The 12,961-nt window shown below is 52.8% G+C and overlaps 1 protein-coding gene and 1 gene segment (V, D, J or C); both read right to left on the bottom strand.

Moving 5' to 3' along the window:
* The window catches only part of LOC136326481 (T cell receptor beta constant 1-like), a 224,555-nt gene that overhangs the window by 6,201 nt on the left and 205,393 nt on the right, over nt 1-12,961 (bottom strand).
* Nucleotides 5,549-8,883, bottom strand: PRSS2 (serine protease 2). Its single transcript, XM_066262488.1, has 5 exons — nt 8,779-8,883; nt 7,651-7,810; nt 6,411-6,664; nt 5,900-6,036; nt 5,549-5,757 (listed from the first exon to the last, which is right to left on the bottom strand). The coding sequence occupies exons 1-5, from the start codon at nt 8,816-8,818 to the stop codon at nt 5,605-5,607; spliced, it is 744 nt and encodes a 247-aa protein (XP_066118585.1). The 5' UTR covers nt 8,819-8,883; the 3' UTR covers nt 5,549-5,604.

Below are 12,961 nucleotides of genomic sequence, written 5' to 3'. Positions count from 1 at the left end.
GGCCCCAGAACCCAGGATACCTCTGTCTTCTTCCTTTATAGGACGGGTCACCTCCATGCTCCTGCCCGCTGATCTTGCCCCGGGATGAGGGGGTTCCCTGAGCCCTTCCTCAGAAGCCCACTGGGGCGCCCTCCTTACATCTGTGCTTTCTCCCTGGAATTCCAGTTCGGTTCCAGGCCTGTCCTTGCCCTTGGCCTTAGCTGGCCAGGTAGATGGGGGAGGTGGAGGTATTCTGAACAAAGCCACCCTCGGGCCTGTGACCCTAGAGAAAGGGGGGGAGGAACTGTGGGGTGGCAACAGGCAGAGAGGTTTTTGTAAAGGTTTCCCGTAGAGTTAAATCACCGTGGCCCCCTGTCCCCACAATGTTTCAGCTTTGTACAAAAACGCCCCTCCCCTGGGCCCGCCCCTCAGAGCCTGGAAGGAACCCCCAGAGCAGCTGTCCCCTGAGGGTGTTGGATGGTGACATCACCGCCCGCCCCATGGTGCGAGATGGTGGTTCAGGAGAGGGACCAGGCTGGGGTCTCCCTCTTCATCCATACCCTCCTTCAGGATATTTGTGGCCCCTCAGAGACGTGGAGATGGTGTCTCCTCAACCCCCCATGTCTTTATGAGACTGCCTGCCCGAGGGGCTGGTGTTCTCCCCAGCCCGGTACCCGCCCCTCTGCAAGCTGTCGTCATAGCGTCATAGCGAGGATCCGCCCTGCCAAGAAGCGGAAGCCCCTTTTTACCCTGGGCCTGCCCCCAAGGCGGTGACACTCAGAGGTCACACCTTTCATCTGAGAAGGAGACCCCCTGACACCCAATCTTTGTCCCTTTGGCCCAGCTCCAAACTTCTAGGGTGGTCAGAAGGAGAACTGACCATGAGCTGCCTAGAGGCAGGGCTTTCCTAGATACAGAGCGCAGCGGAGAATACAACGCATCTTGAAATGGGTGTAGGGGAGGGGAGGGCACATAGGTCACTGTGGGCTTCAGGTGTCAGAGGGAGGCCAAGGCAGGTGGGGGGAGTGGATGTGGGGAGCTAGAGAAATAAAGTCTCTGCTGGTCAGATAATCATAGTCCGTCCTCTCCCTCTTCCCTGAGGGGTAGACAGACACATTTTCAGCTGTTCCCAGACATTTTAACTTCCTTGCATGAGACGCCTCTGATTAACCTCCAGCTGAGTGGCCCTCGATCTTGTTTCACTCAGTGGAGCTTCCTCTTACCACCTTTCAAATGATGATTTAAAATCTAGGAAGAGAAAAAAAAAGACAGTCTTGACTACATAACAAGGACAAACTTACATGGAGAAAAATAGACACGGAACCAAGCGATAAACGACAATATGAGGCAAACGTTTCCGGTTCTCGTCCTGAGGACTGATCTCCCCAGTCTCTGATGAACTCCTAGAAAGCAACAAGGAAATTACCCACAGCCTGACAGTCATGGGCGGAGAACAGATGGTTCTGACGGGAGAGCCAAACGGCGCTTAATCACAGGGGAAAAAAAAATTCTCCCAAGGATACATGCAAGCTAAAATTACACCGAAATGTTGCTTTTTACCAATCTGACAAACTTGAGTCACGCAAGAACATTCTGTTGGCCGGTGCGTGGTGAAATAGGCATTTTTACAAAGACTGGTCTCTCCTTATCCGGGATTCCGCTTTCCACAGTTCCAGCTACCTGTGGTCACCTGAGGTCTGATAATATCAAATGGAACATTCCAGAAATAAGCAATTTGTTAGTTTTAAGTTGCATGCTGTTCTGAGCAGCGTAATGAAATCTCGTACTGTTCCTCTCTGTCCCATCTGGGATGTGAATCAGCCCTTTGATGTTTCCGGCCCATTAGTCACTTAGTACGCATCTCCGCTATCAGACCAACTGTCATTGTACCATGGGTCTTGTGTTCAAATAACCCTTATTTTTGCTTAATAATGGCCCCAAAGCACAAAAGTAGTGATGCTGACAATTTGGATAAGCTGTAAGAGGAAAGATGAGCACAGGACAGTGAGGTATTTAGAGAGACAAAAACAGACAACAGTCACATGACTTTTATCACAGTATATATATTCTTAAAATTGTTCTATTGTTGTCAATATCTTACTGTGCCTAATTTATAGATTAAATGTTATCAGAAGTGTGCATGCCCAGGCACAAAATATAGTATATGTAGGATTTGGTACCGTCCGCAGTCTCGGGCACCCGCTGGGGGTCTCGGAAGGTGCCCTTGTGCGTAAAGCAGGGACTACTGTATTGATTGCAAACGTATGCAACCCTTATGCAAAGCAATTTGAAAATATATAAAAATGACAAAATGCATTTACTTTTTCAGCCAGGAATTCTGCCTCTGGGAATTTATCCTGTAAATATTCTTGACTACCAATGAAAAATGTGGGTGAACTCTTGCATTATTTGGAATAGCAAAAAGGTGGAGAAAGAACAGTGCTCATCAGCAAGGGACTGTGACACATTCACACACTGACATCAGCGCTAAAAAAGAATGAAAGAATGGAATGGTGCATAGTGCTGTGGAAAGTTCTCTAAGATACATTGTCAGCTGGGAAAAAAGCAAGCTGCAGAACAGTATTGCTGTATGCTACCATTTGTCTAACAAAGGGGCAACATAAGAATTACACTTTTGCTGGCTTGAATCTGCATGAAGTAACATGGGAAGGGAACAAAAACAGGTAAAACTGGTTCCCTGTTAAGAATGAGTGGAGGACTCAGGAGCAGAATGGAAATAAAAGTAACATTTTTCAGTGTCAACTTTATCATCTAGTTTTGATTCCTGAGCCCTATAGCTATGTTATCTATTTAAAATAAAACAATATAATTTTTAAACAAACAAAACAAATACAGCTTAGGTAATATTTTGAAATCTACTACTTAAAGCCTGACCAGTGGCGGTGCAGTGAATAAAGCATTGCCCTGGAACACTGAGGTCACCAGTTCAAAACCCTGGGCTTGCCTGGTCAAGGCACATATGGGAGTTGATGCTTCTTGATATTCCTCCCTTCTCTCTCTCTAATAATGAATAAATTTAAAAGTAGTTAAAAAACAAAAAAGGAATCTGCTACTTAAAAAAATTCTACTTGTTCCGCATCCCAGTCCAACACTCTATCCACTGCGCCACCGCCTGGTCAAAAATTCTACTTGTTTAATTTACAAAGTCATTATCTTTTGCCAAGAAGATCAGTTTTTTAATCTTGAAGGGGTTTGTCCCAGCTTTGCCATTCTGTTAGTCGCAGGCAGCTTTTTGTTTTTATTTTGTAAAAGGACCTTAGCGCTGAGTGGGGTCATTCATCATTTTGGACAGCAGGGGGCAGCCTTTCCTTACTTATTGAGACCTAAGTAACTGCAATCTCAGCGTCCCCCACTTGAGGGGGTGAGGAAAACGTGGATGGTGCTCATGGCGACCCGAGGGAAAGCGGGGTTGCCTGTGTGCCTTTGCCAGGGTGCACTTGGCATGTTGTGGTGGGGGGCATACAAGTAACATCTCGTCTATGTGTGGTGCTTGAAACCTTTCCAGCTTGTAAATACACTCACATGGACCTAACATTTGTCCTGATTTGCTGATGTAACTGAAACCTAGAGGTTGAATGGGTGGCCAGAGTGACACATGACGCAGAAACAGAGCTGGAGCCAGCACCCAGGCCTCCTTTCTTAGGGCTCTGAGAGGTGCTGTTGCAACTGAGGCCACTGAAGGCCCCTCAGGGAAGCCCCACCTCCCGGAGCCAGGCCGCTGGGTCACCCACCCAGGCCCTCCGCTGACACCCACGAGTCCCTGCGCAAGCTACCAAACCTCTTCTTGTGAGATGTAAATAAGATAAATAATGCATGTCATGACTTATCACGGTGCCTGATAGTAAAACATTAGTTCCCACTGTTTTCCCAGAGCCCGGATCAGGGATCTCTCTGCCGCACTGGTCCCCATGCTTTAGTTTGCACCAGAACTTGGAAGACTTGTCAGAATGCAAGTCGCTGGGATCCCCATCCCAGACTTTCTGAATTAGTCGGTCTAGGGTGGGACCCAAGAATCTGCACTTCTAGATTCTCGGGTGATCCCGGCGCCGCTGGTCCAGGAAACGCACCTTGAGAGCCATGCTTCTGTCTTCAGTACCTCCCCCCGCCCCCGGTCGTCCCTTATTCATTCAGTCATTGGGGGTCTGTTATATTCCGAGCTTTGTTTAGTCACTGGATCGATCAGGCTGAGCAAGACAAGGTTCTTCCCCAGGAGCTCACTGTCAATGCCAAGGTAGGCACATCCATTTCCACTAAGCGGCATGAGCAGGACTGTAGCAGATGTCAGCGAGGAGTGAGGATGGGAAGGAGGGCTCCTGGCTCACTTGGGCCCAAGGGCCAGTGGCACCAGCACAGGGGGAAGGGAAGAGAACGGGGAGCAGAGGAGTCAGAAAAGACTTTTCTGGACAGGGTGAAGGGGCAGGTGGGGATGCTATCAAGCAAGATAGACAGTAGTGTCCAAAGCCGGAGGTCAGAGGTTTGGGGGCTTGTCGGAGGAACCACCAAGACTTCTGAGTGCTGGAGCATCGGGGGTGGGGTGGGGGAGTGAGGCTGGAAACAGAGGAAGGGCAGAGCAGGGAGAGCCCTACTTCTGCAGCATAAGGTGCTTGGGCTCTACTCTGGATGCTGTGGAAAGTCAGTTAAGGGATTGATCAGGAGTTGATGTAACTAACGTGCATGACCTCGCTGGATGCAGAGTTAGAAGGTGGACAGGTGACCAGACCCCCGGGAAGTGCAGTGAGGCTGGGAGTGGAACAGAGAGACATTGGAGAACGGGGTTGGTGGGCCATCATCGCAGCCGGAGAGACCGTGAGGCGAGGTAGGGACAGCAGCAGCTTTGGGGTCAGGCAGATAAGGAATCCAGCCCCAGATCTACCACTTGCTGGATGAGGAAGGTGGGTCAGCAGTCCTCTGCTTTTTCATCTATACTCCTGGAATAGTAACCAGTCCAGAGGGGAGGGCGAACCAGCCAGGAAGAAGTCTACAGAGCTCTCTGTGTGGTGTACACAGGCTGATACTGTTAGGCGAGATGAACAAAAGGCTGATTTCTCTGGAGCTTGAAAAATGGACCCCCAGGGAGATCTCTGGTTCATGATGAGCAGGTTGTCAAGAAATAGGGCCCTGTGGGGCTTTGGGCTGCCAGGAGGGGGCGTGAGCTGAGTGAGAGCACGTGACAAAGGGACTCGGAAGAGGCCGAGGTGACTGCACAGGTGCGACCCCCGGCGTGCTCGCCCTGGGTACGAGGGAAAGGAGGTGCAGGGTCCCGCACGCTGGGCCCCATGGGGGTGGGGTCTAGCCCTGCTCTCACGTGCAAGGTCACAGAACCTCCACGCAGCCTTTCTGAGGTGTTTCCCTCCAGAAAACAGCCTCCCTCCGCCCCTTGCTTAGGATTTGTGGATTCCATCTCTGCACGTGCTGCTAAACCCGTCTTTTAGGGAAGCACGGGTGAGGAGTGGGGTGCTCCGCTCAGGGCCCCATCTGACCTCAGGTGGGAGGGTGATTCGCAGAGCGGGGGTTGGGGCGGCGGCGGGAGCAGACAGGGACACAGAAATTTGGATCACTGTCACTTTATTAGCATAGTGATGGCAGAGGGACTGAGTGGGAGATTTAGCTGTTTTTAGCGATGGTCTCCTGAATCCAGTCCACAAAGTTGCAGACCCTGGTGTAGACGCCGGGCCTGCCCTTCTGGGCGCAGCCGTAGCCCCAGGAGACGATGCCCTGGAGCTCTCCGTTGCAGACCACGGGGCCACCAGAGTCACCCTGGGGAGGAAGAAGGCAGGACACGTTTTATGAAGAGGGAAGCAAGGGGGCACAGCCCCAGGGCCTTGGGGGCTGGAATCCAGCCTCACAAGTAGGCCTTGTGAATGGGCAGGGGGTCTCGGCATGCGAAGGGGCTGGTCACCTGGCAGGAATCCTTGCCGCCCTCGAGGAAGCCGGCGCAGACCATGTTTTCGGTGATCTGTCCGGGGTAGGAGTCTTCACACTGCTCCTGGGACAGCAGAGGGGCCTCCAGGCACTGCAGCAGCTCGGGGTAGTTGACTTTGAGAAGCAAGAAGAGAGAGGGGAAAAAAGAAATGTGGGTCAGGCCAGGACGAGGACGGGAAGCCGGAGCTGAGCCCAGAGGGCAGCCCAAGAACGTAAGCCCCAGCAAGAAACAAGAACGCATGTTGGTTCCCAGATGCCCATGGCCGAACTCCCCCCTGGAGATGGTAATAGCAGGTGCTACGTTTGTCCTGTTCTGGGGTCAGCTCCCTGAGAGGCTGCGGCTCTCTGGTCCCCAGTGCAGAGCCCTGTGTGTAGTGGACACCTGACCTTGTTTGCAGACGGGAAGCAGAGGGGTCTGAGCACGGGGGGTGCTGGGGTCTGGGAAACGTTCACAAGCTGGAAGGTGAAGAGGTGAGAACACCACTCACTGCCAGAGCTCAGGGTGTTGCCCCAGCCGGAGATGAGGCACTGGGTGCCGGCGGGCGCGCAGGCGGTGGGCAGGGAGATGGCAGACACCCGGGAGCTGATCAGGGCAGGCGAGGAGAGCTTGATCAGCATGATGTCGTTGTCCAGGTCCCAGCTGTTGTAGCGGGGGTGGCGGATGACCTTGGCAGAGTCGATGAACTGCTCATTGCCCTCCAGGACCTCGATGTTGTGCTCGCCCAGCCTCACCTGGATGCGGCTGTGGTGGGAGGGAAACACCTGAGGACCCTTCCTCTCCCCCGCCCTCTTCCCCGGGACCCCAAGCTCCCTGCGCAGGTCGGGGCCAGGGCAATGTCACCGGGCCACAGAGGGGTGGTGGGCAGTCCGGGTGGGGCACCAAGACCCTTTCTGCTTTACAGGCTGTGGGGTGCGAGGGGGCTCCTCAACCTGCTTTTCCAGCTGCCTTACCCCACCCCCGCTCCACGCCTCCAGTGCCCCGGGCACCAATGAGCTACTTGAAGTCCGCGGGCATTCCTCACCCTCTGTAACTTTGCTAACACCGCAGTGACTTTTACTCCCTCCGTTCTGGTCCAGTCGGCACCCCCGTTCTAGACGATCTAATTCAGGGGGTCTCAAAGTAGGGCCCCAGGACCTTGTTAGATGTACAGTCTCTGTTCCCACCCCAACCCTGCTGCATCAGAACCTCTGGGGGTGGGACCCAGCCCCCCGGGGCCCAGCAGGCCCTCGCGGAGACCAACGCTCACTCGGCTCTGAGAACCGTCAGTCTAGGCAGTGATGCTCAGCTCTGCTATGGAGTGGAGGGCCTTAAACCCTCACTACTATTTAGACGCTGCTTCCTGAAAATCCTGAATTAATTCCCTTGGGATAGGACCCAGGCGTCAGTGTTTGGTTTTTGTTTTGTTTTGTTTAACATTTCTTAGGGGTTTTTAATATGCAGCCATCTGGCAAAGGTTACTTGTGTGAAGTCCTTGCCTGCTTCTTTGTTGGGCTTTACACCCCAAATTGTCCCTTCTGACTCTCATGACCATAGACAGCTCTCGCTGTTTTGTCTGTCTGTCTGGGTGTGAGAGCCTTCCTACGTGTGCACCCTGTCACTCTCACTGCTGGGCGTCAGCCGTCCTGTCCTGTCGCTGACAACGTCTCCTCTCCGCGTTCCCACCCATCTTCCCGGTCCCCCGCCCTCCCCTGGACTGTCCCGAGCTCCCTGAGAGGCCTGGCACTTACGACTTGTAGCAGTGAGCCGCGGACACCACCCACTGGTCATTGATGAGGGAGCCACCACAGAAGTGGTAGCCGGCGTTCAGGGACACCTGGTAGGGGACGGAGTTCTCCTGGCAGGTGTAGCCCCCGACGATCTTGTCATCGTCATCAGTGGGGAAAGCGACTAGAGGGGAGACAGGAGGGAGGAGCCCGCTCAGCAGGGTGTTGGGGGGGCGTCCCAGCACCGGGGCTGGACGGTGCTCCTTAGGGTCCACTCGCAAGCGCAGTGATGATGGGCAGTGAGGACACACTGCCACCCCGGTCAGTTCAGTGGATGTGGCTCTCCCGAATCTCTCCGTGTGCTTGTAGGGCACCTAGCTGCCCACCCCGCAGCGTGCTGGCCCAGACCTCTACTGGGCCAGCCGGAGGACAAGGGCACGGAACGCCCTCCTGGTGCCCTCGCTGTCGTGTGGCTCAGGCTGTGGCTCCCTCGCCCACTGGACGCTCCTCTCCCTCATATTCACCGCTCCTCTCCTCCCCACGGCCAGGTGAGCCCCCGAGTGGTCGGCCCAGCAAGGGAAACCGCCTGGCTCAGTAGCTCTGATGTGCCCACTGCCCCCAGGGTCAAATCTGCACGCTGAGGCCAGGGAGAGCTGCCCCGGGCCCATTCGCTGGGACAAAGGTAGGCACTGTTACTGGCCAACGGAAAAGTGATTCTCAACCTTGGTTGCACACCTGGGAATCTTAAGACCACCTGCAGAGCGTAAGAATTCAACACACAGGGCACAGCCCAGACCACAGAAGTCAGAATGTCGAGGGCTAGGGCCCCAGCAGCAGAGTTCCTGCAGCCTCCCTACGATCCAGCTCAGGGTTGTCAGAGCGGAGCCACAAGACCACTGGTATAGTTCTTGGACCACCTTCCCCTGGACCCCCTTTCCAGCCTCTCCAGAGAAAGGTCTGAGATGGATGATGAGGCTGGGAGTGGAGTCAGGCAGAAGGTGAGAGAGGCAAGGTTGAAAGAGAGCCCAGGAATGGGCCAGACGGGTGCCAGACCGGGCACAGGGCACCCGAGCACAGGGCAGCAGGACAGCGGACCATGTCTCTCTGCCAGGAGACAGGGTGCGAGGGCCTGACACAGTCCCCGGAACTCACCAGCAGCGCCCACAAAGGCAAGGATCAGCAGAGGATTCATGGTGGCCGAAGTGAGGTTGGCTGGGCAGTGACGAGCCTTTATACCCGCCGTGGTGCATGTGAGGGGCGGGCGGTGCATGTGAGGGCGGGGGCCACCGCCCTCCCTGGACAAACACACCTGCAGCTTTCCCTTCCCAGGGTCTTACATCACTGCCTTTGCTATGTTTGGCCAGTCTGTGTGTCCGTGACCGACCGGTGATTAGAAAACTGACTTTTCGAGGGCAGAGAGGAAGAGCAGCTGACCCCTGGAAGTGTTCCAGGGTGGGGTGCACGGGGGACACCAAGACCCCACGTTTCACAGCTGGGCCTTCTCGAGCCGAGGAGGTGAGGGTTAGAAACAGAAGAGGAACCAGGGCCTTAGAAATTCTCTGACCTCATGGAGAGTTTTTATTGTTCGAGCTTACTTTACAAAGCACCGGTATTGGTAACAAATGTGGCCACTCTGCATCCTGGAGTCCCCCGAGAGGAAAGAAGTCTCTAAGTCCCCATCTGTGCGTGTGGAGACCCTCCCCTCAACTCTGAATCAGTGGGCGGGAAGGTCAAATCCAAGGCGTTGGGGAACCAGGATCGTATTGCGAAGAAGTGACAAAGAGGTAGAGGCAGGGCTCCTTGGGAGTCAAGGCTTTCTTTTTTTTTTTTTTTTTTTGTATTTTTCTGAAGTTGGAAATGGGGAGGCAGTCAGACAGACTCCTGCATGAGCCCGACCGGGATCCACCCGGCATGCCCACCAGGCGTCCATGTTCTGCCCATCTGGGGCTTTGCTCTGTTGCAACCAGAGCCATTCTAGCTCCTGAGGCAGAGGCCACAGAGCCATCCTCAGTGCCCGGGCCAACTTTGCTCCTGTGGAGCCTTGGCTGCGGGAGGGGAAGAGAGAGACAGAGAGGACGGAGAGGGGGAGGAGTGGAGAAGCAGATGGGAGCTTCTCCTGTGTGCCCTGGCCAGGAATCAAACCTGGCACTCCTGCATGCCAGGCTGATGCTCTACCACTGAGCCAACTGGCCAGGGCCGGGAGTCTAGGCTTTCAGCGGGCTCTCCTGCCCACCGAGGCTTGCGTACAGGTTACTTGTAAGGCATACAGAACAAGGGTTAACGGGTGTCTCCCCAATACTGTCCATGTTAGGGACAGAAGACCGATACCACATTCCTCCTCTCCCTCACCACCGGGACCTTGGTCTTTCTCATCACTCATGCTATTTTGGGGCCTCTTTAAATAGCCTCCTGGTTGCTATGGGAATCTGCACCAATGGTGAAAATTGCCTACCTGCTAAGAGCTGACAGTCTGAGCTAGAATTATGTGCTTCAAATCAGATACCAGAAAAGGTTTGAACAAGAGTAAAGTTGGGTTCATGCCGCAGGATTAGCAGTAGGTAGGAGGATTAGCACATGATAGAACCGTCAAGTATTGGATGATCAATAACAAAGACGCAGAGTGTGTGTGTGTGTGGGGGGGAAGGACTTCGAAGTCTTCTATTTTAGACACAATGGGACTCTTGTGTTTGGCTCCATATCTAGTGACTAGTCCCCCAAATGATCTCAATTTGGGACCTGCTACAGCCACCAAGACACAGCACTGAAATTTATTGAGGCAGATCCTGGCCCACAGTGTAGATAGATCCTGTCTGTGTGTCCGTGTCTGCGTCGGTGTGGCGGCCAGGGGGAGGAGTCCCATGATGAAGGGACTTCTCAGCTCCTCTGAGCTCTGGGTTCGTCAGGGGCAGGAGCAGGCAGAGCTCACTGAGTTCTCCCAAAGGTAGACATGGGCCCAGGTCCTGGAGACGATGAACCCAGTGAGAAAAGCCCAGGAGTCTGGGAGTGAGACAGAAAGTAGGCCGGAGGGAGGGAGTGAATTGGGGGAAATGGCAGTGTGGAACCAAGGGCTTGAGGGGAACTCAAGGGTGTCTTTCTGTCTGGTGGCTGGCACAGCTTGTTCACGCCAGGACACCCACTCATGGCTCAGAGCTCATCCCTCCTCGCCGCACACCCTCTAACCTCTCGTGGGCGCATATCCTGCTGGGAACGCTGCTATATTTGTGCAGTGCCTGACGGTTTTTTAAGAGCTTTCAAACACGCCAAGCCAACTTTCATGAGCATTGAATTTCAAGTTTAACTTCTCACAAGTGTTTTCAGTGTGAGGTGTGCAGGACAAAATTATTCCCCTCGGCAGGAGATGAAGACAGAATCAGATGAGTTCTGTCTTGCCCAAGAATGCAGGTCTAAAAATGGCCTTGAGGCTGCAGGAAGGCACGGAAGTGAGGAGGGGGGGGGGCGTGGGCATTACGGCAGGTGGCCTTGAAGAGAAGGTTCATTCGGGATCAAGTCGGAGGACAGACCACATCCTGAGCCCTCCTGACGTGTATCTCCCTAGCGGAGAGAGAAGGTTGGATTAACCTTGCATCTGGCACCTTCTCCCAGAGCCTTACCTTGCCGTGGCCTGGACCCCAGTAAGGCACATCTAAGGCAGCAATGACACACTCTTCTGTGCTCACAGGTAGCTGACCCAGGTTAGGGAGCCTCGGTCATAGGGGCTTGTTTTGTAATGTCACTGAATATTTTGTCCTATTCTGTTGTTACGAGGTCTTCCTAGAAAGTCCTGCTTTGGAGGATAAGGAGAGACTCTAATTGTAGATACCAGCATCCCCTTAGCGGGAATGGGGAGGCAATCCTTGGTAGACTATAGGAAATTTTTCTGAGTCAAGGGAGGGAAACTTGCATACTTTGTATATTTTTTATGCTTCTGTGGAGAAGTGAATGGGGAAGTAGATTGAGGCTCTTTGTATAATGATTGATTGCTGACCTGTGGTGGTGTAGTGGATAAAGTGTCAACCTGGAAACACTGAGGTTGCCAGTTCAAAAAACCCTGGCTTGCCTGGTCAAAGCACATATGGGAGCTGATGCTTCCTGCTCCTCCTCTTTCTCTCTCCCCCCCCTAAAATGAATGAATGAATGAATAAATAAATAAATAAATAAATAAATAAAAGAAACGATTGATTGGTTTCTATACTACAATGGTCTAGTGGTTCACATTTCAGTCGCTCTTTGTCCCACGCCTGCACCTACCAGCGCTGCTTAAGTGACTCCCAGGTCTGTTGGAAAACACGCAGCAGAAAGCCAGGAGGGCTGCCCCTGCGGGCTGATGTGATTGCAGAAGCCATCACTTCTTCCATGACTCTCTGAGTTTAATGAATGGCATATGTACTTAATTTTCTAAATCATATTAGATCCAGATTGAGCCCAGAAGTCCAATTTGGTGATAAGCCAACTGGGCTCCCACCACTCATTTGGCTTAAAAAAAATAATTCTACAGTGTTTTGTGCCTTTGGAAGGCAGCCAACTGGTCCGTCCACTTTCTACAGGGCAGCCTGTGCAAAACCCTCCCCAAGTTCAGCAGTGAGTGCACAGTCCATGGAAGCACAAACCAACACAGTTCCGACTGGAGGGCCACCCACAGCAGGGCCACTGCGTTGGGGCAGGTTCTGGGCTTGTGTATCTAGAACTCGTAACATCTGTTCCCGTTCCCAGCCATGGGGGAGGCAGCCGAGGGCCGGGCACATGTTGTTGGAACACCTTTCTATCCAAATATAAAGGTTGAAGCATCTGTTCCTTCCCTGTTGGAACAATTTAGTTCATTTCCTTGTGGGCTGACATTGTCCAAATTCCAATGCTTTTCCAGAGTTTTTCTCCAAAGAAGTCCATACTGCTTGATCAGTTTTCCTCCATTGCTGAATCATATTTCCCTACTCAGTGTATTAGTTTGCTAGGGTGGCCATAATATAATACCACAAACTGGTTATCTTAAACAACAGAAATCTGTTTTCCCACAGTGCTGGGAGCTAGAAGTCCAAGGTCAGGGTGTAGGCCAGGTTGGTTTCCCCTGACGCCTCGCTCCTTGGCTTACAGATAGCCAACTTCTCCCTGTGTCCTCACATAGCCTTTACCTCTGTGGGCACAACCCTGGTGTCACTCGGTGTATGAACTTCATCACTTCGGATAGGAGCTTAATACCTTAAAGAAATAAAGTAATTTCAAAATCCATACGGAGCAAGCAACATACTTTCAAAATCAAACACTTCTATTGGTAAGAGACCCAAGGAGATTTCCAGGAAATGAAAATTAATCTCCTTTACATTAAAAAGTCAATAGAAAG

Source organism: Saccopteryx bilineata, chromosome 2 (assembly GCF_036850765.1).
Source record: "Saccopteryx bilineata isolate mSacBil1 chromosome 2, mSacBil1_pri_phased_curated, whole genome shotgun sequence".
Lineage (NCBI taxonomy): Eukaryota > Metazoa > Chordata > Mammalia > Chiroptera > Emballonuridae > Saccopteryx > Saccopteryx bilineata.
This window is presented reverse-complemented; position numbering and strand designations above follow the sequence as displayed.